This window comes from Bombus pyrosoma, linkage group LG15 (genome assembly GCF_014825855.1).
Source record: "Bombus pyrosoma isolate SC7728 linkage group LG15, ASM1482585v1, whole genome shotgun sequence".
NCBI classification, from domain to species: domain Eukaryota; kingdom Metazoa; phylum Arthropoda; class Insecta; order Hymenoptera; family Apidae; genus Bombus; species Bombus pyrosoma.
Genome location: NC_057784.1, coordinates 9,775,505 through 9,802,955, shown reverse-complemented (window position 1 = coordinate 9,802,955; position 27,451 = coordinate 9,775,505). Strand labels below are relative to the sequence as shown.

Genomic DNA, 27,451 nt, shown 5'->3' with positions numbered 1-27,451 from the left:
TTATTAGATCAATGTTAATATATGTTGCGAATTCTGGACTAAAGAGCAACCGGTCAGGTCAAACCGATCGGTCGGTATCGCGTACCTCGAATGAATTAACGCTCAAGGTGGAGGAAGCTTAACAGATCGAGTGTTAGATTAGAGTATTAGAACTGTATTTGCACTTGTATAAAAGTAACGTGTGATGTTATGAACACGGCGGTGGTAGGAGTGAAGTATTTCAACCGCACGGTACGAAGTCTGTTGATGAACTGTCCTCCTACGTTGCTGATTCTCCCTACCAGCCGTTGGGTTTCGTCTGTCCATCATGCCTTCCCGACTGGAGTTTTTCCAAGGGTTTATTACCTGACCTCGGAGTCATTAAGTTTACAGCTCGGGAAGGACATGTAGTTCAGAATTTTCTAAAGAAGGGATAGGGCTCGTACGAGCCATAAACGGACGGCCACTCAAAATTCCGAACAATATATTTGTCGGAGATGAAAGGACATCGGGGCGTTTCTTTTGGAGTGATTAAGAAAACCTCCAATACCCTAGCCCGGACTTTTATTGTAGCTACCCTTAAGTTGTAAGACGCTAATCTGATTATGTGTACTCAGGGTTTATGACGATAGGCTTGGGCTCGAGGTGACATAATGAGTCGCCGAACGTAGCCGCGATCACGGGACGGACATGTAACAACAGAGATATGGAATAATTATGCAGCTCTCCTTAAAGACAAAGATTGACTCGAGAGGTGGGGAGAAGACTATATAAGGGCAGTTCCATTTGTACTGGGGGTGAGTGAGGTATCGAGAAAGTTAAGGAGTTACTTATTGAGAGAGTCATTACGATTAGTACGTGGAGTGACACCAGGATCGTGTATCATATCGGATTCGTCTTCCCGTGGCCGTGGATTCGTATCGAACCTAAATTCATTGTCATCGACCTCTCGTTTGTCCGATTGCCGTCATTACCTGTAACCTCTTGTAATCATCGCCTCGGTACCAATAACGATCAGCTAGAATATATAACCACGATGGTCAATTCGAGTGAGGGTTCATCAGACGCCCATACTTCAAATCCTTCTCCGACATATTTGTATTCTCGACATGTTATGTAAAATATTTTATATATGAAAAATCTTTGCCTAGCAACATGAAAAATTTTGATATAATACAAAAAAATGTTGATCTTTGTTGTTATATACATATTTTACCTTTTATTTCAGTAAATAAAAGTGAGGCAAAACAAAGACTCCGTGGCGCAACGGTAGCGCGTCTGACTCCAGATCAGAAGGTTGCGTGTTCAAATCACGTCGGGGTCAATAAATCATTTCTTTTCCTTTTTTGAATTTAAATATAAATTGATCTATCTTTATCTTCCTAACAATTTACTTGAAATATTTAAAAAGTAGGCGCACAGTTATATCAATATATTAGAATACTTACAAAACAACTATTCGTAGAAATAAAATGAAATTTTTGGTTACAATAAAGTCCCTTAAAAATTTCTATTCATACTCCCTTTTTATGTTCTTTAAACAATTTTGCTCTATTAAATTAGAAATATATACGTGTACTACTTTTTATATGAATTCCATAACGTATATGTAAGTACTTACGCATTTTCTTTACATCAAAATGCGGTGCGTGCTCACAACCCGCACACAAGACGTGAAATATTAGGATAACATGAATGAATCACCTTTCTCCTCTCTCGTACAGTTGAGCGACATTCGCGCGGGCTGTCTCATTTAGCCCCTCCTAAGATTAGGCTAACATGTTAGTCGAGGAAGCTACTTTAACGTGACTAACCCGTTTTCTCTTTCCATATATTACACGCTGCATCCCGTCCTCGAGTTTGTTTTTTGGGTTTCTAAAATAATAATCAATAAATATTTTTATACGTAACTACATTTATTGTTGTACAAACTAATTGTGTAAAAGTTGATAAATTATTTTTGCTATTGATAGCAATAGTTTACTGCTCTATGATTATATGCAGTGGCGATCGTTCAATGAGGCCAGCTCGAGTTCATTTGTCACGCACGTACTTATCGTATCGAACATTAGTTACACATGTATGTAGAGTTGTATGAATGTTAAATTATTTACATTCATACTTATAATCCTCCAGTAAATCTGTAGTTAGTAGGTAGAATGGACATAATCAACAATTTAACCGATTCATGAACAGGAACGCATGATCTCCGGTAGATGTCAAACGCAGTGGATGATAGCTCTATGCGTGTTATGTTAGCCGCGGATTGGAAAGACACAATTTTGAGGAAGAGCCGAGCGGGCCTTAAGCACCTCTGTGACGTAGTAGTACTTCATTGGGTCACACAGCTTCTTTTCATTGTTTATTGATTCGTTAACCCTGTATGGTTAGAAATTTTGGTAAATTTGTGGTTCCAATATGTCTCCAATGTCGATACGCATCTTACCGCTTTAGAATTTTGCTTGACAATGCATTGTGCCAATGTCCTAACCTTACCTGAACGATATAAAGTGCAATCACGGGACAGTGACACCGTTTTTCCCCAAAATTGGAATTAATAATGTGTTTCTTACGTGTACGTGTACGTACAGACAAAATTCTCCTGTAAATCTTAATCATTTCTTCGTTACATTTCATAAGAATAATACGTAGCAATACTCTCCCAGCAGGTATTCGTGAATGGATCAAATCTTATTACGCTTTCCCCTAAAATTAACATGTGATTCGGAACACTGGTGGGGGATTTGCCTCTACATACATAGTTAAAGCTTTCAATATGTATATAGGAACCTGCGTATACACATATACAATTCAATGCTTACACTAGCGCTTCTATCGGTGGCGTCATGAAATTACTGTTGGCTGCATGCGTTCCTGTTGAAAAAATTCCTCACGGGCGAAAGTCAAGGTATGACGGAATATCGTAACAGCATATGCGCCGGTAACATTGCAATCACTGCATGATATCCTGATGCTAGGAGGGGCTTTGTGAGACAACCCGCGCGAAACTCTTTTCAACGTAGGGAGAATGGTAGCTTCCTGGTAGATATGTTTCTCGGATAATTCGAGGCTTGCATGCGGGATGTGAGCACAAACCACGTGCTTATTAAGAATTAATACGTGCATATTAAGAAGACGACATCAGAAACGGTTGAGTTGTTTGAAGATATTTTCAACGGAATTGTTTTCTTTGCACTAAAGATCTCTTCATAAATACATAAGAAAAACTATATTTCGTTCCCATGTTTCGTTTTCATGTTTTCATTCATGTTTTAATTAATGATAATCTTCAAATCTGTTCTGTACAAAACGTACATACTAGATCGTGTTCTATTTAATGCATGATACGTATAAATAAATAAATTATTATATCATATGCAATATTAATTGTTCAAAAAATGACGTATTCAATTAAATTTATATTTCAATATCAATTTTATATGAAAATTCAATGTTCTGTATATATATCATAAAAGATAACCCATTGTATTATGCATTGAAGCAATCGATGACACCAACGACTCCGTGGCGCAACGGTAGCGCGTCTGACTCCAGATCAGAAGGTTGCGTGTTCAAATCACGTCGGGGTCAAGCATTTTTTTATTTTTTAGCAATTGCAATACAATAATAATATTTATACTATTAACAATATTTAAATTTGAAAAAAAAATTTGAGTGTTGTAAGAAAAATACGATATATTTTGCTTTTATATAGAATTAATTTTACAATATTCTTCGCCGACAATAGTCTTCAGCTCTTCAAGTCCGCACACGGCTGAAGGCAATGCCCTAAAAGAGAACCATGCATCGCGTTGTTTCATTTTCCAAATCTCAACCGATGCTTTCAAGTACCCGGAATCTGGTTATTGTTATGAGACTCGTTATAAAACTGTCGTCAGACCTGAACTAAGACCAAACTGACTGTCCATGCTGTTCCGCATATTTATGCTTTTCCGAAGATATCTGGAAAGTATTCGCTACGCTAAAGTATCCTAGAAGAGAAAGACATAGAATAACAGACAAAGAACGTCGGAGGAATTTGCGAGACCTAAAACATTTTTGTAGCAAAGTCATTCTTTCTCGTGATGGAGAATGGACTGTATCGTATTATAGCCAAAGATTAGCTGAGCGTCTTAATGTAGCATCAGGAAGCGTAGTTGTAATTATACGTACTAAATATAATACTTTGTAAAGCGTATATCTCTTACTCTTTAAACGTAAAATTTGTAATTTAATTTTGAATCCTGAATCTTGTCTTCTGTAATATAATAAGTTTAAACTCAAGCAGTCGTGGCCGAGTGGTTAAGGCGTCTGACTAGAAATCAGATTCCCTCTGGGAGCGTAGGTTCGAGTCCTACCGACTGCGTCGTTGTGTTGTACAAAAAGTTAGTATTCTTTTGCTTTTGCGTGAAATGAAATATGATAGTAACAAATAATAAAAATGAGCTCTTTCTATGTAAATTTTATATTTGAACGTAACATGATGTTATTTTGTTATGCCTTTTATTCTATTTATATTATAATTTTATTGTATTCCTACACCTAAGCGGAAAATATAATTCGTAGAAAACAATATGGAAATATATTTCATTGTATTAAAAGAGAAACGAGATCAGTGTTTATGATAGAAATTCCATCAAGCTTGGCGCCGTGGCTTAGCTGGTTAAAGCGCCTGTCTAGTAAACAGGAGATCGGGGGTTCGAATCCCCCCGGGGCCTTTGCAGTTTAATTTTTCTTTTGCGATTCAATGAAATTATTATAATTCTATAAAATACATAAGACCTATATAAGGTTAATAAGATAAAAGAAAGGGAGTAAAAATGATTTGAATATTTTCAGATCAATTTATTTATTTGCTGTAACGTACAAAAATGTTCATATTTGCACTGTAAATAAATAAATAAAATATGAAGATATAAAATATGGAACTTTTATCATACAATGCACTTAAGCCTTATTCAGATTAATCAAGTTATATGAATTAAGCAACTTGAAATCAAGTAACTAATAAGGAAGACTATAGAGACTTAAAGAAATGTTTCAAGTTGCTTCAATTCACATAATTTGACTAATATGAAATGAGATTTTATATATCTTAGAAATCGAATTTATAACCATTTCCGGAAACTTTTACCCGGGCTACCGAAGGTGCTGCGGAATAAGAAATTCCTAATAAATTCTGAGCTTGGTGTTGTTCTTGCTGCAACTGAATCTGTTCAGGTACCTGTAGATGATTACTATTAAACAAAAATCATATTTAAATTTTATACAATGTACGATTCGATGTAGCTTTAGCATATCATTCTTACTTGTTGTGCTTGTGCTTGCACATGTTCTTGAACTTGAGCTTGAGCTTGAGCTTGAGCTTGAGCTTGAGCTTGAGCTTGAGCTTGCCGTAATACAAGTAATTGTGCTAATTGTGCTTGATACGCATTAGGTGCAGGATAACCATGTAACTGGGCTTGCTGATATTGCTGTAACTGTTGATAATAAGCTAGTGCAGAAGTTGGATCAACTGAGGTTTGATAGGGTAGCGGTGCAGGTGCAGAAGAAACAAAAGTGGGTGCAACTGGTGCAGTTGCATAACCATGTGCGACAGGACCAACCGGAAATATACCTGATATGATAAATGTATGCCAGTTACAACTAGTTCCTAAAAGTATCTAATATTTTGAATGTGCTACAAACCTAAGCCAGGATTTTTGTAAGCAAGTGCATTAGCAACATTTGGAAGAACCCTTTGTGCTAAATGAGGATTTCCAATACTGGAACTAAACGATTGATGAGAGCTAGGGCCACTAAAAGCGAAGGCTGTTTGTGTTAAACCCGGTCTGATAAAGCTGAAAGATGCATGCTGATCAGAAGTGCCAAGTACATTTGTTGGTTTTACACCTTGAATGGGTGGTTCGGCATATACCGAAAGAAGCATAATACAAGAAAGTACTACGTATTTCTGAAAATAATAACTTTTATTAAAACATGCAATGAAAATAGTAACATAACGGTACTTACCAACATTTTGCAGTTTTATAAGAACTTTCAAAGTTTTTCACTAGAATAAACGATAGTATTATCACCGATGAAAATCAAGCAGCTATTCTGACGCTAAGATACTCTGTGGGGAGTTATATATCGCGGAAGCAGCCTGGTTGATACGTGAGTAGCATAGCATCGGCACATTTTGAATACGTTGAATCACACTTTCTCCAAAATACCGAGAAGGCACAGTCCATGAATAACAATTACTCGATATAGTTTTCCCTTTTATAGAACATCGTGATTTTATGCAGTATACAATAATTAGGTTTATAAAGAACAAAAGAGACAGGGAGAAAAACTTCGTTCAAATTTGTCCAATGGTCATTAGAGATCACAAAACATCGACGATAAAATTATCAATTCTTGTACATAAAATTTTAATGAGCACTTTGTACAGAAATATATACAAGATTTTAATTAAATACTATTAAAGCGAATACGTACAAGGCAGTAAAATATCTCTGTTTGATCCGCTTATGGTCGTAACATTATTGATGAAAGTTACTTTCATCTAGCCTAACGTCGAACTGATACGCAAACGATTTATTAATTGTAATCAGCTAATCGTTCGTCGAATATTAAATAGGTTATTTTACTGGCAGTGATTCGATTCATTTGTCTCGTACTCATTCGGAAGCCTCACTTATTTTTAATTGTAAAACACTTTTAAATTCCTTTTCATTTTTTTAAATTTATAATACTTGGTATGATAAAATGTTCTAAATTTTTATATAAATATTATATATTATATACAGTATCCAATAAAAAGATCGCAATGTAAAGACGTAGTTATCTTAAATTTTATAATTTCGATATAGCATTTATACATATTATAATTGTAAGATTTTTATTGCTATGCGTATTATAAAATTTTTTAAATTAGTATTAACATTTCCATTAGACAGCCAGTATTGTGCGTACCTTAATGTAGGTACAATTTTCAAAATAAGTCATTTTTAAGATACATTTGTTAAATAATCCAATGATCTTAGCATTGATAAACCAACTAACGACATAAATTTGTGCGAAGTGACAACAAATGCTGCCTGCCATAGCTTTGTTTTACATATTAGAGAAGTATGACTGATAAAACATACCCATAGCGGTAGTTGCAAACAATGCAAAACAACTCCACCATGTTGCTAAACCTAATAACCCTCTATACACATCCACAGTGAATATCTGTTGTATAAGAAATATTTTTAGTATATATATTAACATTATTAACACAAGAACTACATTGCAACTGTTACCTGCTTTAAGGAACTCAGAGCAAGTTGAAAATCTTGCGCCGTTTGCGCAACAGTTTTTTCATTATCATGGGCATTCATTATGTTTGATAAAGATTTTGGTGGCTCATCAGCTGGACATTCTTCGAGTGACGGTCCTTTTAAAATCCCTTCCCATGTATAACCACCTGATATATAAAAGTAATTAGAAAATCATAATTGCAATTAATATAATATTCTAGTGATATCTGTATTACCTAGAGTTTTATACATGAATGTAAAAAATAAACATATGATTATCGGAACAATAAACTGCAAAGCCACAACGCACAAATAGTAGAATACCGCCGCAATCTGAAATTAAATATAAGAAAGGTATTTCGTATCGAGTAATTAATTATATTTTCCCTTACTTAATACTTAGCCAACCGAATAGGTAGATCTCCCCCCTGTAAAGTACATCGCTGCGTGACCGAACGGAGAGATCTCCTTTTTTGACTTTTGTAACGCGTTTTCCTTTTTTTTTATTATTATTATTATCAGTTATTATTTACCTGGAATTATTCCCAATTAATTGCGCCTCTTTTTCTGCTTTTATAAAGTACAGTATATAATAAAATACACCAATTTGGTGGTGTTAAAATTAATTAAAAAATTACAATATCAGTTATAACTAAATAGAGTTACAATCGAACGATATCACATTGTAAAAAAATATTAAAATGCATTATGAATTTTTAATTTGACGTTCAAGTCGTGTTATTTATCTTTAGTCATCTTTAATGTTTTTAATTTTACCTATATTTTTTTATACTTTTAATATATACTTTTAATTTGATGTTTTGTATAAACAATATGTGAAATCGTCAAATATAATAATAATAAGTAATTTTTAGACTTCTTTGTTTTTTAGGTAGTGAATATTAGTCCTCGATACTTGGAAAAATGTGCAGTGCACAGCGTATAGGTTGGCTTGTTCGAACGCTGTGGAAAATGTATACCTCACCGTGGCGTGCGCGGTTGGCTAAGTGTTAATATTATATATCACTTAATTTTGATACCTTTTTCTGCAAATCAACATTTGTAATTCTACCAGCTTCTTTCTTTTGATTCTCTAACCGCTGCATAGCTAAATTGAGATACGATTGCAAGTACATTGGCATTAATACAAATTTTAACAGAACTGCAACAATAATTGCAATTAATCTCATACTCTCAAAAGCCGAAGTTGTCATCCTGCAAAAATACATCTAGAAAGAGAAACTTGTATGGATAAGTGTATTGTAGTAATCATTATTGCTTAACTTACAATGGTCCATTCATACCACTAAATATCCTGACTGTAAGGTAATCTCTGCTTACAGGCTTAATCCATAAACTTACTAATAAAAGTGGAGAGGCATAACTGATGTTTGCTATTAATAACAACAACTTTTGATCTTTATAATATCTGAAATATATAATTATTTTTAAATTGCATAATTTAAAGATTTATTTAATTTTAATACCTCAATGCATCCCAATGCATTCTTGACACTCTTAATCCTGGGAAAGTAAACAAAGAACCAAGTAAACCACACCACAAAGCAAGGAAGAACTTTACTACAATTTTTGATGCTGGCCCTCTATGAAAGAAAAGTTATTTCATGACTTTATTTGAATAAAATAAAAATACGATAATTTACAAAGATTCTTGCATGAATCTTATAAACTTACGTAGAAGAAAGACCTTGATTATCTAGAAAAAGAGATGCACTATGATTGAAACTTGCATAAGCTTTATCCAATCCAATTTCAAGGTTGTTTTCATCAACAATAAGAACCATCATAGCTATGAGAAGATAAGCAAATCCAGTTACAATACATGTAGATCTTTCACCTATACTCTCCTCTCCCTTAAAGTATTGCACCCAAAGAGAAAGTAACACTTTACTAAATATTAAATAAAGAACATACCTTTTAAAGAGATCTATGTGCTATTATAATAATATAAATCAACTATAAAAAGGATACAATGCAAAACCCAGAACTAGTGAGCACCAAAGCATGCTTAGATTAATTTCATCTTTGATTGGATATAAATAATTATATATCTGTGAAATGGCAAATAAATACAACTACAAAGTATCAATGGAAATACAGATATGAAGGAAAAGAAGGTATAATTACCAACCTCTGTCATGATATAAACTGCAGTAGCATAGATAGAAAAGTCCAATAACCACTGACACTCTGTATAATATTTTAAATGCACTACATCTAACGTAGTTATCTTAGCACTCTCAAGCGTGATATCCAAATTTCTAGGAACATGAAAAACATCTCCAACCTTCCCATTCTCAGTATGTTTACCTTTCTTGGGTTTCTCTTTAGGTACACCAGCAAGAGTTCTAAGCTGTTGATCAGTTGGATACAAGTAACGTGTCAACCTATTAGTTATAATATCTTTCGTTAATTCCAGATATCATATATAGTCAATATTCTCATTATTTAAAGAATTACCCAGTAGAACATAAAATCCATCTTGCCAAAGAAAAATGTGGAGTTACTTTTTGGATAACACTGACCATAATCAGTGTTATAACTAATTGAGCACCTAAGAGAGCCTAAAACATTTAATTATTTTGAATATAAAATCTTTACATATTTCTTAAATGTTGTATAATTACATATAAATTACCATGATTGAATAGATGAAAATTGAAAATAAAGGTGGAATCTCCGATCTCACAAAAGTATTTGTTCCATCACGGGATTAGTAATTTCTTGGTAAATTGTTAATTAATGCTGAAAGACACAGCAATGAATTGTCTTATGTTTAACGACGTTAATGTGTATTCGACCATTTTAAATGGCACATAATGGAATAGCTCATTTTATAAATAGTTGTAACCCCAAAAAATCGAAAACATCATAATCCCTTGCATAGGATATGAGGTTATTTCCAGTTTCACCTATTCTATCTATAGAAAGGGACAGTTTTGGTCTGTATTCGACGGTAGTAAGAACATCTAGCGGAGGAGCACCGAAATATATTAACGTTACCAAATCGCTCAAGACCGAATCGAACTTGTGCAATCACTAATACCCGCAGGTGAACACGAATTATGTAAATTATTTGGAGGAAATGCTGGTTCCACGATAACATAAACTAGAAAATGAGTAATCAAAAATGAGGAAATACTTAATAGCAGTTTTATGTATAAATACCAATGTACAAATAACAATTTTACGTACAAGTACCTGACATGTTTCACGTATCTCTATTTAACTAAAAAACATCAAATTAAACGCTAATTGAATGACTAATTTTGTATATTTTTTTACGAAACTTGATCTTTTCTTAGCAAATGTAAATTAGATTGGTATATTGTCAATATTGATGCACTTCTGCTGATCGACATCATCGTATTAATGCGAAACAATAACACCATCAATTATCGATCTATATATGTTTTCAGGATCTGCTGCGATCTCACGTCTTGGAATTTCCATTCAATTGATTACGTAATAACATAATTATAAATAGACGATCTTCTGTTGAATTTATCATTTACATACGTCGATTATGTGATTCATATCGCATTAAATTTATTAAAAGAAGATCGCAGAAATTAATTACGTATTAGGTATTTTTTTATGACGTCAAGTATAAATTACTTTGATCGATAGTTACCGTTTCTTTATATTAAAATAAAATACTCTGTATCGCACAATTACTTTCAAAAATACATTTTCACAGTATAATGCAATTAATTTGACACATACAGAGGCGCGTCAAATGGAAGTCTTATTTTGATCAAAAATACGCGCGAACCGTTTGTTTGGAGGAATAAAAGAAGCGGAGAAGCTGCTGATATAAAGAGAGACCATCGATTTGTGCGATCAAATGTGAACAAGTGTTTGCCGACTGCAGACTGCGTACAAGATTCGTAAGTGTTCGCGCATATGTACTTACATACAGTTTTATAATATTTTCAATTCTTTTTTTAAACGAAAAAGGAGGAAAGCGAACAGGAAAAACTGGTGTTCGCGATTAAAAAGTGTTTCAGATTAATTAAAAGTGATTACGAATGATTGTATTTGTAAACGTAACAGTATAGACTCGCTATCTTTGAAGTTTGTACAAAATACTTTATCCATTGCTGCTTTGTCCACTACTTTTGTAAAAACACTGTGGTCCATTGAAATTTTAAACACAACCATTTAACTAAATTAATTTTCTTATTAAAATTTTCTATTATAATAATATACAATTCTTGTACAACAGTATTTGTAGTAAATGTTTACTCTATATGAAATTTTTACGATATTGTCGATATTTTTGTACGATATTTTAATTGTCTCGAATGCAATTTAACGAATTCCAATTCCATTGTTATTCTGATTTCTAATTTCAAATCATTCACAACTGCTTGCTTCGAGTCTTGACACATCACGATAGCTGTGTACTATCTCTTCAAAACAATTTAGTTTATTACACTATTCACAGAAATTGTGTAATTTATAGTGACATATTATCACGAATGAAAGAAAGTTGAAGGTCGCGGTAATCAAATAACATAATGCGATATCTCTGGAACATCGAAATTAAGACAAATGTTAAATACAGTTTTGAATACTGCATCCTCTATCTATATTTTAACTTTACGATCAACGCGTGACTATCGTGACTAATCGTGAAATTCTAACAAAGATAGCTCCATATAAGACGATCCTATGTAACGTTATTTATATACTTCTTAAGATATATCATTTAAAACAATATCTATAATTGTAAAATTAAATCGTGCATGAAGAATAAAAAAAGATATCGCGTTAAAATAATAGGTACAGTCGATCCTACAGATAATTATTTTTATTAAATCATATGTGGCTTGTATATAATATTGAAATTATTGTGAATAATAAAAAAAAAGTAGATGCGTTTTCGTTGCAGGAGTCAGCGAGCAAAAATAACAATAATGACGCCAATTTTTGTGATTTCTGTTTTTTTATTCGCATTGACATGTCCCTGCAACGCGCAAGCTGATAAATCGGATTATATACGTTGTCAGAGCAACACAGAATGTCAACCAGGCTATTGTTGTACCATAGGTATTTATTGCTTTTCAATAAGATCTTAATAAACTAATCAAAGGTAATTATTAGTTTAAGAAAAAGGAATGTTAGTGATCAACGTGTAATTCTAGGGCCAATGAGGTATAGTGTACCACAATGTAAAACTATGCAAAAAGAGGGAGAAGTTTGTAGACCAGGTAACGTTTCAACGCTTAACGTGACCCTTGGATATCCAGATGGTTCTCAATTGACATTAAAGGATGTCTATTACATCTTTTGTCCTTGCGCCGACGGACTATCATGCGATATCAAAGAAGGTGTATGCAACAAATTGAGCGAAAAACGTGATCCAAATCGATTATCCGATGAAAATAAGAAACAAGATGGCTAATACAAAACTAAAAGGAAATATGTAATCGTTTATTATGAAGAATGACTGCAAAGAGTTGACTATAGTGAATGGTGATAACAAACAACCAAATCGTAGGAAAACCCGGCTCGTAGATTGTCATAAACTGTATAATTAAATTATGTACCAAAGGATTAAATTATTTTTCTAATTAAAACTTATTGATAATTTGAAATTTCTCTAATAAGTGTAATCATAAAAAAAAAATAATTTTAAACAATTTAAATAATAGTATTATTAGTACAACTGAAATTGTTTTAAGTACCTTAATGTAAGAATGTTGGATAAAAATAAAATATGTATGCATTTTAGTAAATTTTGATACATAATACCAGATAATATTACTCTCTGATAATATTACTTATTTCTTAATCGTGAAATCTTCTTGATCGACGGTACCAGACGATAGCAATATTTAGTATGCGATCTTAGACATAGGGTTGGCTATCTTTATTACGCTATGACAGTGACAAAGATTTTTCAATGTTATTAAATTTATTATAATTGATGATCGAATATATTATTTTGTTAGTTTGTTTTTATATAAATATTGAAAAAATATTATATTTTGCGGTATGGACAGTCAAGTGTGCAGAGATGGTAGATTATTAGATTTAATTGACGAGATCTGGCATAAAGAGCGTTTGCCTATTGACGATATTGTAGTGCCAAATCAAGAATTACCTGATCCTGAAAGTGACAACGGCGATTCTCATATGACACTAAAGGAATTAGAACAAAAGTGGAATAATCTAGCTTTAGGAACTCTCAGTGAGAACCATTTACATTCACCAACGCCGTCTCATAATTAAATATAGGTAATAACTTATTATATACATATAACGACTGGACACAAGTAACACATTAATAATTTATTTAAATTATTTTTCTGCTATAGTGTATGTATTGTACGTATCTTGTATTATAGATTTAAAAATGGAGTTTCCAAATGTTGGGGAGAGATGTTCAATCAAAGATTGCAAACAATTAAATTTTTTACCATTTGAATGCAATCATTGCCATGACTTATTTTGTAAGGAGCATTTTCATATAGGTTCTCATAAGTGTCTAGGTTTGAAAGATAAGATCACATACACCAAAATAAGGGCACCAAATTATACATGTTCAGATGAATCGTGCAAAGAAACTTCACCCATTGAAATGCAATGCATCAAATGTAAAAAACACTTTTGTCTACAACATAGATATCATGGTTGCCTGGAATATACTAACGAAGAAAAAACAACAAAGTTGAAAAAATGGCAAATTCCAAAAAAACAATTTGCTGAAGCAAAAGCTATAGTAGATCAAGAAATTTCAGATACTTTAAAGAAATCCAAAAATACTACAATGGCCAATAAAGTATGTTATATCATTTGAATAGTTAAAAAAAAATGTTACATATTTGTATATTTAATTATTATTTAATTAGGTAAGACTTATGCGTGTAAAGGGTTCTGCTGTTGGTTCAAAAAATGTACCAGTAAATGAAAGATGTTATTTTCTTGTATATCCCCCAACTACAATATCTAACAAACATATAGGACCATCTAAAGGTATTTATGTGAACATGAACTGGACAATTGGGAAAGCTATAGATTCAATAGCTGATATATTAAAAGTATCCAACAATAATAATGTAGCAGGAGCATCTAAACTGCAATTATTTCATCATATAACTGGTGCAGTAATATGTAATGAAATGGATACACCATTAATAAAATTGCTTGAAAATTCGGAACTTATAGATGGACAAAGTGTTATTTTAGAATATTCAGATAGTATGTTTGTAGATACTACTTTATATAAATAAATATTTACAAGAAGTAATAACAATTTCTTTCCTTTTGGTCTATACATTCTTAAAATATGATTTATAAGTATACAACAATTTATTGATAGTGGTAAGAACACAGTTTTAGAATAATATTTGTTTATTACAAACTAGATGGTTTTATATATATCAGTTTTACATTTACTCTTGATAAAAAGACACGCAGATGTACTATGTATGTACTTAATAAACAAATCATTTACACCAGATTATTGTCAAGTTTGTTTCAAATAAAACAATGATGATACTTTGACTTTGGCACTGGACGTTTTTTCCTTTTTTGACTTACTTCAATTACACTAATATAGCATAATAAAAGAATCAACAATATCGATTTAGAAACAACTATATACTTACTAATATCTCGTAATATGCTTATACAAATGTTAAAAAAGATAAATATAGATAGCAAGAGAGATATTGAATAATATTTTTAACCATGTGCGTGTTTTAACCGTATCATTATTTTATTACATTTTGGCGAATTGAGTAATTGATACGTTATGAAATTATAAAAGTTTCACATAGTGACACACACGGTGAAATTTTTCACAAATAATTATGTAAATATATAAAAAAAATATTAATATAAAAATCATGAATCTCTTATGAATTGAATCTACTTCTTAAACTATTCAATGTAAGTCTTTCGTAGGATATTTAAAGGCTTGATATTTTTAATACTTATAATATTATTACATATAATGTGCGAATAATGGTTTAAAGTTTTGATGCAAAAATTACCAACATATGAAATTTTGTATTATAAATACATATATATATATAATAAATTATGTATAACGAAAGAATATTTTTATAAAATCAATTCCACCTTATACATGATTAATACATACAGTATTAATTTAATTAATCTTATGTCAATTAAAAATTCTTCATATGTGAATAAGTTTTGCAACAAATTTTATATGTAACTAAATGTGTAGATTGAATAATATTCACTTTCAGATATCCTACTTTAGGTTGAATTACTGTACTTTAAAAGTAACCAGCCTATGATTATGCAAGTTATATAAAATTTTGAGAAAGAAAATATATAACTATCACTTAACAATTTATCGATATAGATTCGATAAAGATATAAGATAAGTTAGTAATGGAGATAAAAAGAAATAGTTATAAAAATAGAATAATATATAAAAGAAAATAAAAGCTAGCCTTTGCTTAAATATACATGAAAATAGTTTTTGAAGTAAAGTACAAGTCTGATCAAAGAAAGAATACAAAGTATGTATACAGAGATTGCAAAAAGAACAAGTAAAGTCATCCGGACATTTACATTTGTTTCATTGTCTTGGCCTCTTATTCGGCCACTGGCCACCTGCCTGCTAGGAGGAGAATGAATCTGATAGCGGTAGGTGGCCTGAAGTCAAGCTCAGGAATGCCAACGAGACTTTTGCAATTCAATTTGACCTTCCAATGTCTTGGCAAGATAAATGACAAAAAGTTGACTAAGAGCTATACCTAAAGCAATACCAGCTATTGTGTACAAATTGCGTTCTGCCCAACTTCGTACTATTTCAATGCAACCGCTAGTCCATACTTTCTTGCCTGCTTCAGATACTGGTAACATTTGCACTTTATAGCCACACATTATATTCACAAGACCACTCTAAACATTTCAATAATGTTTTAAATTCCAATATGTTCTCATTAACAAAATGTAAAAAATATGTACTTACTGATATGTCTGTAGCATTAATGCAACATGAAAATGGTGCACCACAACGTTCAACACTAGGACTGGAGCAATTAAAATATTCATTCTTTCCCCAATCTAAGTATCCTTCTTGGCTTAAACCACAACATCTAAACTGTTCATGAAAATATAGATTTTTTAAATATTATTAATTATAATAATATACCTTAATAAATGTTTGTTTATAAGAATCTTTACTTTTTGTTGCCCAAAATCAATAAAATTTTGTAGATCAGGATCTTCCCTATATGTTTGTATGATTTTATCTGTAAATGACTCCTCCAATAATGATTGCAATGTATGTGGGAATACAAAACCAACAATTGCAATACCCATCTCAAGCAAGAAGAATACCAATAGACATAGCGAATACTGCAATAAATAAGTATTACTTGTGTGTTAATAAACTGCTTAATATAACAATATATCTGATAATACTAACAAATTTAAGAAGACAAGTATTTTCACGTAATGCTCCAACACATCCTGCAAAACTAACAACAAAGACTACTCCTCCAGCGATAACCATCACAAGCGAAATATTAAGGATCACATCATATACATTTTCTACTCTAACGGAACCATTTGCTTGCCATTTATCCACAAATGCATATAAACCTACTCCAATTAAAAGTCCTCCAAATAACTGTACAACAAAATAAAACATTTAAAATTTCATTCTCATAAGATTTCTCTACATATAATAAGATATTTTCATAAGATTTATCTATAAATAACAAATACATGTAATACATAATTTTCTGCTTACAGTCTGCTTATATTCTATTTATTAGTGATAATAATGATAAGATGATTAATAGGATGAGAAATATAAAACATTTACTAACCCAAAAAACAAAATTGAGCATAAATATCATGTACTTCACACAAGAACTAACATAAGTGAAGTTATTTGTTCGCCGCCGATTATTCATCATGGTAAAGTAGAAATTGTTTTAAGAGTTATTAATTGGTATATACAAGAAATTCTCACTTTTAGTTATATATACAAATTACATAGATTGCATTACTTATTTCATAATTTCACTTATTCAACGCATATTTGCTACCTTCTTACTTAATCTTCGATGAACTATATTTAATCGTTCATGAAAAGGAAAAATATAATGCACCATACTTTGACAGCTTACTTTGCATCCGCCATTACACTTCTGTTTCTCGTATTCCTCACATCCAAGTTTGAAATCAGCTGTCCGCGCATTCCACGTTTCAGTAGAATATCTACATGCAGAGTAGATAGAATTAATTTTTGTATAGACCACGTATAAACTATCAAACATAAAAAATTCTAAACGAGACAAAATTTCTAATGTTTGATTTCTTTAGAAATTTTTGATATTTATACTATACATATTCGAAAATATAAGATACTCGCTTTAAAAAATATGACATCAGTGCAAGACAGTAAGTTTGTTATTGTGTACTATAGTTCATAATTTAGAGGTTAACAGGATTATATTAATACATACTTTTATATTTAATTAATAATAGACTACCGTAGTGTCACATTATAAATATTTTATCATAATGATAAATGATGTAATATATTACTATTTACTTTTACATGATTACATAAAAATAAATCGTTGCTTCTTAACCTATATAATGTAAACAACCAATTAATACTTGAAAACATAAATATTACATGCTTACAATAGTATTGAAAGTGTCGATTATATAAAATTTAATTTATTAAATATTATAATATTTGCAGGATTAAAATTAAAAAGATCATATGATACTTGGAGTACTCGTGAACAACTATGTTTAGCTTCTAGTGTATTGAAGTCAGGAGATCAAAATTGGATGAGTGTATCACGATCATTAAAAGCATTTGTTGAAAAAGAAACATTAAGATCACCTGATTGGTTTTCTCAAAAATCTTGTGCGATTCAATATGCACATTTATTGGAAAATGCAGATACCCCCAAGAGGAAGAAAAGGGAAAGTGGAGAAACTACTGGTGAATCGATAGTTAGAAGGTTAACGCAAGAAAGAATGGTTGAACTAGGGCAAATATTAGCTTTTCAAAGAGATGAATACCAACAGCTTAAAGCTGAAATAAATATGTTAAAATCTGGATCAATATCAGAGGACAAGTTACAAAAAATGTGGCTTGCAATGGAACAAGAAGAACGGGAACAAGAACAAAAAGCAAGAGCACATTCTGTATGGTTAGCAAAACGACAACAGAAGCAAGAATTAAATTCATCACAAACAGGAACTACTATAATTCAACGTAAATCTACCGAAAATACAATGGAAATTCAAGAAACAATAGAAAATACAGATGAAGATGAAAAGAAATCTAGGGGGGGAAGGTCACCATTGTTAACAAGTCTATTAAAATCACCAAGTCCAACAACACAAATTCAAACCACGACTACTACAGCACAAGTAAGCTCTCCTACGATCACAAGCCTACTTAGTTCTAGTCCTAAAGTACCAAATACTCAATTGACACAAAATGTATCTCCACAATTGCACCAGTTAGTTACTTCTGCAATTTCAAATATATCATCAGAAAGACCATCAGTTGGTGCACCAACCTTATCTATGTTATTAGAAATGCCTGCTAATGCACACAGGGGTCCTCTACCTAATTTACAATCAACTCCAAGTATGGTATCTCAACAAAATGTTCCTACTGAAGTTCACAGTCTTCAACCTCAACCTATGCATCAAGTTACAATACAAAATGAAACATCTGTATCTGCTCAGCCTCTTACAATTAGCACTCCAAATATGCCATCTACAGAAAGTATGGTACAGATTATAGATCATATAGATGATGTAATACGTAAAGATATAATGGCAGATGTAATAGACAAAGATGAAATCAATGAAATTATTGGAGATATAGAAGAGTTGATAAAAGAAGAAATTACTGGTAGTCCACAAACTATAGATACAACTACATCAACAATTAATACCCTTACTGTACCTCAAATTCAAGAAGTACCAGTGGTAACAGAACGGCCAGAACCCAGAGATGTAGATGAAGTTGTATCACTTTCTAATTCACCAGAAAGTGAAATGGCTATTGAAGAAATTGATTCCAGTACATCGAATATTGCAGAAATTATAGGAACAGTTGCTATTGAACCACAAGAACATAAAGTTATTGTTGCAGAAGTATCTGAAACCATACCAAGTGCATCAGAAGAAGTGAAATCTGAAGAAAGTACATGTTATGAAAGAGTAACATTAAATGAAGAACTTGTTCCTGAATTAGACACTCAGGATGGTGAAAATAGCAAAGATATTCCAATAGAAGAGAAACAAATCATTGAAGAATTTGATACTATGGATTCTACTTCAAATGTAGAAACTGAAGAAAATGATTCAAAAATACCTACAAAAGAATTAATAGAAGAAATAGCAGAAGATGAAGTTGAAGAAGAAGAAACTGAAGTAATTGTACCAGAAATTAAAGAGTCACCTACTAATAAACTACAAAGAGTGTCCTCTGAAGAGTTAGAAAATAAAGGCAATATGGAATTGGATCAATTAGAAATGCATCTTGCTAAAATTACAGGTGAACAGCAAGATGTTCCATCAGCAGAAGTTGTTAGTGTTTCATCTGAAGTAACAAATGATCTTCCTAGTACCGAGGATACAGAAAAATCACAAGATATTAGTTTAATTTTAGAAGATGATGAAAGTAGCTCTGATGATAAAAAGAAGATAACAGAAGAACAAATAATAGAAAATACAATTGAGAGTACAGAATCTATTGATCTATCATTCAAAGAAGACCCTATAATTGTAGTCAAAGAAAAAACTATTATAGAAGTAAGTGAAGAATCTCCAGAAAAATCTCAAGAGGAACAAACAGAAGAAACTTTAGAAATTTATACAGATGAATTTAAAAAAGAAGATACAAAAGATTCTTCAGAAGATACAACAAGCTCTATTCTGCAAGATATAGAAATAAAAGAAGAGGAAATAGAGGAAACAGCAATTGTAGAAGATTGGTCAATCAAGGTCAAGGAAGCTCAACTGGTATCTCCAGAAGATATAGAAACTTCAAAAACAGAACCTGCAGATCCTATTAAATCTGAGTTTGACATTTCCATTGTAAAGAAAGAAGAAAATACATATGAAGACTTAAAAGTTGAAGAGGAAACAAAAATTCAATTGGAAAATTCTGTAATATCAGAAGTTCCAAAAGAAGCTCAAATAAAAGAAGAGAAAGAAGAGAAAAAAGGTATAGATACTGAACAAAATGTAAAAAAAGAGCTAGAATCTATAATAAGTGCTGGAGAAGATACTGCTGAATTAGATGAAGAAGAATCATCATTAAGCAAGTTAAGTGGAGGACGTGCTATGAAAACTTATTCAAAAAAACAAAATGTTTGTATTGATAGTGAACCTGAAAATGAAGGTACTGGAGAAGGTGCAGATTATAGGGCATGGAAGAAGGCAGTTATGTTGGTTTATAATCGACTCGCTACACATAAGTATGCATCTGTATTTTTGAGACCTATTACAGAAGATCAAGCACCTGGATATCATTCAGTTATCTTTAAACCTATGGACTTATCCACTATTAAAAAAAATATAGACAATGGAACAATTAGATCTACGATGCATTTTCAACGTGATGTCATGTTAATGTTTCAAAATGCCATTATGTATAATAAACATGATACATTTATTTACAAAATGGCAGTTTCAATGCAGGAAGAATGTCTACAGCATATGCAGGTAAATATATATATATAATATTATTTTCTATGCATAATTACTATTTTCAAGAAATCTAACATTATTTAATTTTGTTTAGATATTAGTACAAGTTACAGGGGAGGGAACACTCAGGAGAGAAACAAGAACTGCAGCAAGTAGTAGTAGTGAGGCTAGCGAAAGTAGTATAAAAAGAAAAAGAAGTCACATCACTCCAAGTCCTCATGATACAGACAGTCCACGTTCAAAAAAGCGTAGAAAATCAGAGAATGATTAAGGACATTTTTATATTTATGTATATACATATATGTAATGTGATACGCATTAAAGTTCTAAAGAACTTTACTGGGAAGGATGAAAGAAATGATAAATTTATCCTATCAGCATTAAAGGATGATACTGGATCCAAGATGTTTGATATGTATCAAAAGAAATACAGTGATTTGAAATTCTATCTGTTAGAATTATTTTTAAATTATAGTAAAAAATACAAAAATAGATTTTGTATTAGTAATTACAAGGTTCATTCAATTTATTTTTTAAGACATTATTACAACTATGTACTATAGTATAATGAATAACAAATATAATTATTTGTAATATATATATTATTTTAAAGAAAATTTAACATTTTTATTTTAAGGAAGATATAATAAAGACATTTTATAAAGCATAACTTTCTCTTAATATTAAAAAACCAAAAAATGTATTAAATAAATATTCCAAATTATAGCTTATAATGCAACTTGTTCTACCATAATAAAAAAAGCCTGCCATTTATTTCCAATGGCTCTTCTAAACATTTAAATTTTAGATACAAAGTACAAAAAATCATCAGTGTAATTAAACATATGTAGAAAATTTAAATTTTATAATTGTATAACTTATTAAAATTTAAACAAAATTCATAATGGGTTATTATGCTAGCGGTGATACTCGTAAAACGATACAAAATTCCGAGGATGAAGGTTATGAAAATCAATCATCTTGTACCACAATATCTGTTGGGGTATTAAATCAATTAGATGTTAATGACAAACAATATTTTACATTTAGAATTTCTCAAGATATTGTAAGTTACTATTATCAAAAATACGCTTTTATTTAAAGAGAAATGTCTTTATTTTTAAGTCACCGGCACCGACAACACCACCAATATCCGATGACACTGATCGACCGTTTTGGGCTGAAGATGAATTAAGTAGTTCAGAATCAAAGCAGCAATTGAACGAAAAACAGAAACGTAGGCATAGTTTGTCTTATCGTAATCGTGTTGCGATACACAGAAGCCGGTCTTTACTTTTTCAATCATCGAGTTCTAGTTTAGATTCGCTATCTGAACAAATTTCACCTGGAGGTACTTATTAATATAAATATTATACATATATTTATATATATCAATATTTTTATTTATTTTAATATTTTAAAGAAACACAAGGTACTTTGTAATTTTAACATAATTATCATAGTTCTCAAGCAGGAACAATTTACAAGCCAATTCAGTATAGAACAACACGGCTACAATAATAGAAAGAAAAAATATGCATGTAAAAGAGGAGCTCCTTTTTTAAATAACGATAAAATTATTTATACAAAATGTAAAACTTCCAATCGAAAATAAATGCAGAAACATCACCCATTTTTAATAGATAAAATGTTTCACTAGTAAATTGTTTAACATCGTTTATATTGTTTAATTGTTAATACATTTATCATTCTGTTTATTTTAACAAATTTATGATAGTAATGTTCTTTATATTTAATCTTTATATTTTTATAAGTATAATTATTATTCTACTTATATAATTTATAGTGACTATAAACGAAACTAATCATAGTACTTGATAAACCTGTTTGCTTTCTATCATAAATCAAATAAGAATTGTATGCATAAAATTATTTTGAAATACATATATAGATAATTAAGAACCTGAATAAATTATGAGCTACTTTATAACCAACGAACAAGGAAAAAATGAGTATGGGAAGATTGGCAAACTTCGAATCCGTAAGTTCTTTAATTGAAATTAATAGAATTTATTTTTAATAAATATTCGTTTTAACAAATACTCTTTGCATAAATTATTTCTATACGCAATTAATATTGTTAAAATACACATGCATATATATAGTATATATACAATATTATCGCCATATTGCATGTTCTATTACGCATGGAGTATTTAAAATTTGAATTTCAAATACGCCCAATGGATTACTTATACAATTATAATATCTACACGTTCATATTCTTCTTTAAATTTCAGAATCAACAATACATCCCGCTTTTAGTTTAATCCTTCTGGGTTTTTGTATGATATTTTTAATATTATCAGCATGGAATTTCAATAATACGATAAACCAGGCAGTTAATACTCACGTCCTTCACTTATATTCAAGACAACCACTTTTACACACAGTGTCAGACAAATTTTTGTCATTTGGCCTTGATACATCATTACTTCGTGATATGAAAAGTCTTCCAATAAAGGATAGCAAATTTATAAATTTAGCTCGGCTTCTTGGGCCAGCCTATGTTCGGGTAGGCGGTACGTCTGCAGATTGTCTACACTTCAATCAAGTTGGTATATTATTGTATCATTTATGAAATTATCATATATAATATATATATATATATACATATTTATTTAAAAACACTTAGATAATAATTTATATGAATTATATTGCATAGACCAAAATAGTTTCCGAAAAAGTTATTAATCCGGTAGACGGCCAAGATATAAGTAATTTCACTATTAATGAGATAGACTTTGAGAATTTATACAACTTTGCAACAAAATCAAAATTGCGAATGATATTCGATTTAAATGTATTAATTAGAAATGTTAATGACTCTTGGAATGATGTTAATGCTAAAAATATAATCTCATTTGCCAAAAATAAAGGCATGACTCTAGACTGGCAATTAGGAAATGGTAAATGTTTTATTTACTATTTTTTTTTTAATATCATATTTTATTATTCAATCTGCTTATCTTTTAAATAGATTTGATACATAATAATAATAAAATTTCAGAACCAAATTCTTTTCATCATGTATTTAATAGAAATGTTAGTGCAACTCAACTTGCACATGATTATTGTCACTTGAGGGAATTATTAAATGAAATAGGATATAATGAAAGTCTCCTTGTGGGACCAGAAGTAAATCATGTAGAAGATACAGTTCATATGGGAGAGCAATATGCGAAAACATTTTTAGAAAATGATAAAAATAGTGTAAACTATGTTACTTGGCATCAATATTACCTTAATGGAAGGGAAGCTCAACTAACTGATTTTATAAATATTTCAATTTTTAATTATTTACCAAAGCAAATTAAATCCATGCAAAAAGCAATTATATCATCAGGAGAACTTATTCCTATGTGGTTATGTATGTAATCATATTAGTCTCTTTGAAATAAAATTTCAAATTTAAGTGATAAAAAAGAATCTTTTTGTAGCAGAAACAAGTACAGCTTATGGTGGAGGTGCACCAAAGCTATCAGATAGATTTGTAGCTGGATTTTTATGGCTTGACAAATTGGGATACAGTGCCAGTACAGGAGTAAATGTTGTTACCAGGCAATCATTGTTTGGTGGAAACTATGCTATGATTGGATCTGATCTTATACCAAATCCTGACTGGTGGGTTAGTATAGTTTATAAGAAATTTGTTTCAGAAAAAGTTTTAAAGCTATCACCAATATCTCTTGAGTATTTACGATTGTATGCACATTGCACTCCAAAAAAAGCATGGACTGGCAGAGTTCCAGCAATTACAATATATGGAATTAATTTAGCTAACTTCCCTGTTCATGTTACTATTCAAGGAATTCCTGTATTTCACAAAAATGCTAAAGTTTATTTATATGCACTTACTTCTGACAAACTACAATCAAGGTATGTAATAATTATTTTACATGAAAATAGATTATGTAACATTTTATTTCAATTTCTTTTAGGACTATAAAAATAAATGGAGAATTATTGAAATTGGAATCTAATGGAAATTTACCACCATTCCGACCTATAGTATTAGAACCTACAGAACAAATTAGTTTACCACCTTATTCCATGATATTTATTATAATACACAATGCAAAGGTTCCAGCATGTTATACATAGATAATGTGCAACAACCTCAATTAAATTATATCATATATTATGTATACGTTTTCTATACATTAAAAATTTATGTTATAGAATCTCATAAAACATTTTTACAATCATCACTAACTAGAATAAAGAAAAATTAATAAAAGAATTAAACAGTTAAATAATTTTTTATAAGATATTACTATATCTTATATATATGCATATATGTATTTGTGTGAGCTCGCGTGTGCGTATTATATATATGCAAACAACTATATTAACATTATTCAATATATGTATCTTATTACGATTAACGCATAATATATTATAATACAAAGCATGATATATAAGATTTTTTTTATAAACCTTATGCATGTTTCAATCAACTATCAATATATCACAACATTGTTCTATTGTTGAAAGATACATATTTAAAGTAGTTACTTATTTATTCATTAGTACATGGTATTGTGTCCTTTGATAATTATAAAACAAAATTTTCTTAGAAATTATATATTGCAAATACTACAGAAAGAAATACTATAATACACAAAAAATATATAAATACTGAAAGTAGTATAATATTAGGTAAATGGAATGATTAAATTCACTATTATCTAATAGCAAAATATTATTGCATTAATATTATAATTGTTAAATGAAAAATTGATAGCATTAACAGCATTAATAAATTTTAATGTACATATATTCTACATGTACAAATTACCAATATGACACTGAAAATCTATTTGACAATTAATTAGATTACAAGATACTATGGTATGTATGTACATAATATCTTTAATAATTTAATATTATTATATTATTCCTGAGCTGAAATAGTAATTGTTTTTCCTTTGGGATCATCAAATCTATCCATTGTACGAATATCTATAATCATAGTAAGAGCCCAAATCATAATTAAAGCTAATATAGCGGTAACAAATATTCCTGTCCAAATTGGAATTGTAGTAAAACCGACACAGTCATATGCATCATTAAATGCAAATATTTTTGTGCCATTAGTCTTTTTGTCCGGTTGTGGATCAAGTTGCACTTGCAAACCTGTTATATTTAAGGCTGTATCGCCATTTTTGAATGTAATAATTTGTGAACAATGATAAGAGAAATTAAATGGAAAAACAATATCTGTATCTGTTGTTAAAATTTGTGGATTACCAGTAGAATTTGCATTAATATAATGTGAGTAATTAATTGTTTTGAGTGTATAATATCCTGCAGTTCTAACTTTAAATATAAAAACAAGTTCATTTTTGATGATAGTACCAGATCCTGTAAATGTCATAGTTAAATTATATGCGGATGTTTTTGGATCCGATTCTTCAGTAATTGTAGGCTTAAGTGGAAGATTTATTAGAGCTTTGTCTTTTTCAGGCTATCAAATAAAAGAATTATTATTCACAAAGATGAATTAATTATGATCATAAAGATCATTAGATAAAATACTAATAATTAAAATTACCTGCAATGATAATGATCGATTAGCATATAATAACACTCTTGCTCCTGAAATGACAAAAGATGTAGTAGTATTGTCTGCATCAATGTCCCTTTTTACTCGTTCAGAACGTCTATAACTGCAGGCTTTCCCTGTGAGCATAGCTATCAAATTGGGGCTAGAATCCTTTATTGTCTTGTATGTATCTGGTATAACATCCAAATTACTAATTGGCACAATCAGTAATTGTCCATCAGATACAGAATCCACATAATCATTATAAGTTTGATTGTACAAAGGTAAATCTTCAACAGTATTCACTGCTTTCTCAACAGCAGGAAAATAACGTAAAGAATCACCATTAATAACTTCCTGAAGATGCTAAGAGATTGTACAAATTATATTAATATTTAAGTTAACAAACAAATGAGCAACTATATAACATTATAAAGTATATTACAATAACCTGTTTGTATTTCACTAAATCTTCAATACACAGATTATCTTTTATATAAAGAAGAACTGGAGGTGAATTTTCTAATTTTTTACGCAGGTAAAGACCAAATTCCTCGCTGGTAGTCTTTAAAAAGGGGTTCACTGCACTTGTTAAATCAGAATTAACTGATTCACCCCATAGCAATACAGGTACTGCATTATCAGCGCCTGAAGGTAAAATTTGAAATGCAACGTTTAAGATAAAAACGAAACAGAAAACATTACAAAATTGTGTCATGATAGTTTTAGTCAAACACAACTGGGCGAGTCAGATAAGTACTGATTGACTGCGATCGAGCAGAATGTAAGGTAACAGAGCACCTGACTAGGCTAGAATCATATGACAGACGTCACGTGATAACTTTGTTTCCGGTTTTCAAATAAACCTTCATTCCAAATTAAGCCATTTCATTTTAAG

At 30.6% G+C, this 27,451-nt stretch overlaps 9 protein-coding genes, 1 long non-coding RNA gene and 4 other non-coding genes across 22 annotated transcripts; 9 read left to right on the top strand and 5 right to left on the bottom strand.

Annotated features, from left to right (window-relative positions):
- The first annotated feature begins 1,231 nt into the window (after positions 1 to 1,231).
- On the top strand, positions 1,232 to 1,303 carry Trnaw-cca. The gene has a single exon. It is a non-coding gene; the product is annotated as a tRNA-Trp (tRNA).
- A 571-nt stretch (positions 1,304 to 1,874) lies between these two features.
- Positions 1,875 to 2,648, bottom strand: LOC122575335. Its single transcript, XR_006319405.1, has 2 exons — positions 2,476 to 2,648; positions 1,875 to 2,358 (listed from the first exon to the last, which is right to left on the bottom strand). It is a non-coding gene; the product is annotated as an uncharacterized LOC122575335 (long non-coding RNA).
- Positions 2,649 to 3,498: 850 nt separating this feature from the next.
- Trnaw-cca lies at positions 3,499 to 3,570 on the top strand. The gene has a single exon. It is a non-coding gene; the product is annotated as a tRNA-Trp (tRNA).
- A 693-nt stretch (positions 3,571 to 4,263) lies between these two features.
- Positions 4,264 to 4,345, top strand: Trnas-aga. Its single transcript has one exon. It is a non-coding gene; the product is annotated as a tRNA-Ser (tRNA).
- A 278-nt stretch (positions 4,346 to 4,623) lies between these two features.
- Trnat-agu lies at positions 4,624 to 4,697 on the top strand. Its single transcript has one exon. It is a non-coding gene; the product is annotated as a tRNA-Thr (tRNA).
- Positions 4,698 to 4,826: 129 nt separating this feature from the next.
- Positions 4,827 to 6,226, bottom strand: LOC122575825 (general transcriptional corepressor CYC8-like). Of its 2 annotated transcripts, none has more exons than XM_043745264.1 (4): positions 5,992 to 6,226; positions 5,668 to 5,932; positions 5,289 to 5,596; positions 4,827 to 5,203 (listed from the first exon to the last, which is right to left on the bottom strand). In XM_043745264.1, the coding sequence occupies exons 1-4, from the start codon at positions 5,995 to 5,997 to the stop codon at positions 5,075 to 5,077; spliced, it is 708 nt and encodes a 235-aa protein (XP_043601199.1). In that variant the 5' UTR covers positions 5,998 to 6,226; the 3' UTR covers positions 4,827 to 5,074. The 2 variants fall into 2 exon arrangements, with proteins under 2 accessions (XP_043601199.1, XP_043601201.1); XM_043745266.1 differs by having other exon boundaries at positions 5,075 to 5,216.
- Positions 6,227 to 6,378: 152 nt separating this feature from the next.
- On the bottom strand, positions 6,379 to 10,685 carry LOC122575822 (transmembrane protein 161B). 5 transcript variants are annotated; one of them, XM_043745257.1, is made up of 13 exons: positions 10,485 to 10,684; positions 10,293 to 10,398; positions 9,928 to 10,210; positions 9,750 to 9,853; positions 9,421 to 9,676; positions 9,261 to 9,340; positions 8,964 to 9,179; positions 8,756 to 8,872; positions 8,557 to 8,697; positions 8,309 to 8,483; positions 7,505 to 7,601; positions 7,272 to 7,435; positions 6,379 to 7,200 (listed from the first exon to the last, which is right to left on the bottom strand). In XM_043745257.1, the coding sequence occupies exons 3-13, from the start codon at positions 9,928 to 9,930 to the stop codon at positions 7,081 to 7,083; spliced, it is 1,473 nt and encodes a 490-aa protein (XP_043601192.1). In that variant the 5' UTR covers positions 9,931 to 10,210; positions 10,293 to 10,398; positions 10,485 to 10,684; the 3' UTR covers positions 6,379 to 7,080. The 5 variants fall into 5 exon arrangements, with proteins under 5 accessions (XP_043601192.1, XP_043601193.1, XP_043601194.1 ...); XM_043745258.1 differs by having other exon boundaries at positions 10,491 to 10,684; XM_043745259.1 differs by lacking the exon at positions 10,293 to 10,398 and having other exon boundaries at positions 9,928 to 10,034; positions 10,485 to 10,685.
- A 152-nt stretch (positions 10,686 to 10,837) lies between these two features.
- Positions 10,838 to 12,874, top strand: LOC122575826 (astakine-like). 2 transcript variants are annotated; one of them, XM_043745268.1, is made up of 3 exons: positions 10,838 to 11,179; positions 12,187 to 12,344; positions 12,440 to 12,874. In XM_043745268.1, the coding sequence occupies exons 2-3, from the start codon at positions 12,212 to 12,214 to the stop codon at positions 12,697 to 12,699; spliced, it is 393 nt and encodes a 130-aa protein (XP_043601203.1). In that variant the 5' UTR covers positions 10,838 to 11,179; positions 12,187 to 12,211; the 3' UTR covers positions 12,700 to 12,874. The 2 variants fall into 2 exon arrangements, with proteins under 2 accessions (XP_043601203.1, XP_043601202.1); XM_043745267.1 differs by lacking the exon at positions 10,838 to 11,179 and having other exon boundaries at positions 12,170 to 12,344.
- Positions 12,875 to 13,393: 519 nt separating this feature from the next.
- On the top strand, positions 13,394 to 14,553 carry LOC122575824 (AN1-type zinc finger protein 1-like). 2 transcript variants are annotated; one of them, XM_043745262.1, is made up of 3 exons: positions 13,394 to 13,535; positions 13,646 to 14,079; positions 14,150 to 14,553. In XM_043745262.1, exons 2-3 carry the CDS (start codon positions 13,654 to 13,656, stop codon positions 14,528 to 14,530), a joined length of 807 nt encoding a protein of 268 aa, XP_043601197.1. In that variant the 5' UTR covers positions 13,394 to 13,535; positions 13,646 to 13,653; the 3' UTR covers positions 14,531 to 14,553. The 2 variants fall into 2 exon arrangements, with proteins under 2 accessions (XP_043601197.1, XP_043601198.1); XM_043745263.1 differs by having other exon boundaries at positions 13,396 to 13,535; positions 13,616 to 14,079.
- Positions 14,499 to 17,435, bottom strand: LOC122575823 (tetraspanin-33-like). Its single transcript, XM_043745261.1, has 5 exons — positions 17,117 to 17,435; positions 16,711 to 16,914; positions 16,467 to 16,640; positions 16,252 to 16,383; positions 14,499 to 16,181 (listed from the first exon to the last, which is right to left on the bottom strand). Exons 1-5 carry the CDS (start codon positions 17,204 to 17,206, stop codon positions 15,945 to 15,947), a joined length of 837 nt encoding a protein of 278 aa, XP_043601196.1. The 5' UTR covers positions 17,207 to 17,435; the 3' UTR covers positions 14,499 to 15,944.
- Positions 17,436 to 17,553: 118 nt separating this feature from the next.
- On the top strand, positions 17,554 to 21,623 carry LOC122575820 (bromodomain-containing protein 8). Its single transcript, XM_043745252.1, has 3 exons — positions 17,554 to 17,693; positions 18,004 to 20,999; positions 21,079 to 21,623. Exons 1-3 carry the CDS (start codon positions 17,675 to 17,677, stop codon positions 21,253 to 21,255), a joined length of 3,192 nt encoding a protein of 1,063 aa, XP_043601187.1. The 5' UTR covers positions 17,554 to 17,674; the 3' UTR covers positions 21,256 to 21,623.
- A 24-nt stretch (positions 21,624 to 21,647) lies between these two features.
- Positions 21,648 to 22,438, top strand: LOC122575827. The gene is made up of 2 exons (XM_043745269.1): positions 21,648 to 22,050; positions 22,110 to 22,438. Exons 1-2 carry the CDS (start codon positions 21,889 to 21,891, stop codon positions 22,344 to 22,346), a joined length of 399 nt encoding a protein of 132 aa, XP_043601204.1. The 5' UTR covers positions 21,648 to 21,888; the 3' UTR covers positions 22,347 to 22,438.
- On the top strand, positions 22,208 to 25,253 carry LOC122575821 (heparanase-like). Of its 2 annotated transcripts, XM_043745253.1 has the most exons (7): positions 22,208 to 22,335; positions 22,897 to 22,986; positions 23,246 to 23,559; positions 23,671 to 23,914; positions 24,016 to 24,375; positions 24,446 to 24,884; positions 24,947 to 25,253. In XM_043745253.1, exons 2-7 carry the CDS (start codon positions 22,920 to 22,922, stop codon positions 25,107 to 25,109), a joined length of 1,587 nt encoding a protein of 528 aa, XP_043601188.1. In that variant the 5' UTR covers positions 22,208 to 22,335; positions 22,897 to 22,919; the 3' UTR covers positions 25,110 to 25,253. The 2 variants fall into 2 exon arrangements, with proteins under 2 accessions (XP_043601188.1, XP_043601189.1); XM_043745254.1 differs by lacking the exon at positions 22,208 to 22,335 and having other exon boundaries at positions 22,792 to 22,986.
- Positions 25,254 to 25,383: 130 nt separating this feature from the next.
- On the bottom strand, positions 25,384 to 27,361 carry LOC122575818 (V-type proton ATPase subunit S1-like). The gene is made up of 3 exons (XM_043745250.1): positions 27,005 to 27,361; positions 26,563 to 26,919; positions 25,384 to 26,475 (listed from the first exon to the last, which is right to left on the bottom strand). Exons 1-3 carry the CDS (start codon positions 27,269 to 27,271, stop codon positions 25,903 to 25,905), a joined length of 1,197 nt encoding a protein of 398 aa, XP_043601185.1. The 5' UTR covers positions 27,272 to 27,361; the 3' UTR covers positions 25,384 to 25,902.
- Between the last annotated feature and the right edge of the window lie 90 nt (positions 27,362 to 27,451).

What these genes read in the sequence shown, in the direction of transcription:
- LOC122575826 (XM_043745267.1), top strand. Translation starts at nt 12,170, where the DNA reads ATGCGTTTTCGTTGCAGGAGTCAGCGAGCAAAAATAACAATAATGACG. An exon ending in AGGCTATTGTTGTACCATAG is followed by an intron (nt 12,345 to 12,439) that starts GTATTTATTGCT and finishes GTGTAATTCTAG; the next exon opens with GGCCAATGAGGTATAGTGTA.
- LOC122575822 (XM_043745259.1), bottom strand. An exon ending in AGTGGTATGAATGGACCATT is followed by an intron (nt 8,484 to 8,556) that starts GTAAGTTAAGCA and finishes GTATTTTTGCAG; the next exon opens with GATGACAACTTCGGCTTTTG. An exon ending in ATTCATGTATAAAACTCTAG is followed by an intron (nt 7,436 to 7,504) that starts GTAATACAGATA and finishes TTTATATATCAG; the next exon opens with GTGGTTATACATGGGAAGGG.
- LOC122575823 (XM_043745261.1), bottom strand. Translation starts at nt 17,206, where the DNA reads ATGATGAATAATCGGCGGCGAACAAATAACTTCACTTATGTTAGTTCT. An exon ending in ATACTTGTCTTCTTAAATTT is followed by an intron (nt 16,641 to 16,710) that starts GTTAGTATTATC and finishes TATTTATTGCAG; the next exon opens with TATTCGCTATGTCTATTGGT. An exon ending in TTAATGCTACAGACATATCA is followed by an intron (nt 16,182 to 16,251) that starts GTAAGTACATAT and finishes TGAAATGTTTAG; the next exon opens with AGTGGTCTTGTGAATATAAT.
- LOC122575825 (XM_043745264.1), bottom strand. An exon ending in TTACAAAAATCCTGGCTTAG is followed by an intron (nt 5,597 to 5,667) that starts GTTTGTAGCACA and finishes TTATCATATCAG; the next exon opens with GTATATTTCCGGTTGGTCCT. An exon ending in TGCAAGCACAAGCACAACAA is followed by an intron (nt 5,204 to 5,288) that starts GTAAGAATGATA and finishes AATCATCTACAG; the next exon opens with GTACCTGAACAGATTCAGTT.
- LOC122575821 (XM_043745253.1), top strand. Translation starts at nt 22,920, where the DNA reads ATGAGCTACTTTATAACCAACGAACAAGGAAAAAATGAGTATGGGAAG. An exon ending in ATTGTCTACACTTCAATCAA is followed by an intron (nt 23,560 to 23,670) that starts GTTGGTATATTA and finishes TATATTGCATAG; the next exon opens with ACCAAAATAGTTTCCGAAAA. An exon ending in TCTGACAAACTACAATCAAG is followed by an intron (nt 24,885 to 24,946) that starts GTATGTAATAAT and finishes AATTTCTTTTAG; the next exon opens with GACTATAAAAATAAATGGAG.
- LOC122575827 (XM_043745269.1), top strand. Translation starts at nt 21,889, where the DNA reads ATGGGTTATTATGCTAGCGGTGATACTCGTAAAACGATACAAAATTCC. An exon ending in TTAGAATTTCTCAAGATATT is followed by an intron (nt 22,051 to 22,109) that starts GTAAGTTACTAT and finishes TTTATTTTTAAG; the next exon opens with TCACCGGCACCGACAACACC.
- LOC122575820 (XM_043745252.1), top strand. An exon ending in AATGTCTACAGCATATGCAG is followed by an intron (nt 21,000 to 21,078) that starts GTAAATATATAT and finishes AATTTTGTTTAG; the next exon opens with ATATTAGTACAAGTTACAGG.
- LOC122575818 (XM_043745250.1), bottom strand. Translation starts at nt 27,271, where the DNA reads ATGACACAATTTTGTAATGTTTTCTGTTTCGTTTTTATCTTAAACGTT. An exon ending in ATTTAGTGAAATACAAACAG is followed by an intron (nt 26,920 to 27,004) that starts GTTATTGTAATA and finishes ACAATCTCTTAG; the next exon opens with CATCTTCAGGAAGTTATTAA. An exon ending in ATCGATCATTATCATTGCAG is followed by an intron (nt 26,476 to 26,562) that starts GTAATTTTAATT and finishes TTTATTTGATAG; the next exon opens with CCTGAAAAAGACAAAGCTCT.
- LOC122575824 (XM_043745262.1), top strand. Translation starts at nt 13,654, where the DNA reads ATGGAGTTTCCAAATGTTGGGGAGAGATGTTCAATCAAAGATTGCAAA. An exon ending in ATACTACAATGGCCAATAAA is followed by an intron (nt 14,080 to 14,149) that starts GTATGTTATATC and finishes TTATTTAATTAG; the next exon opens with GTAAGACTTATGCGTGTAAA.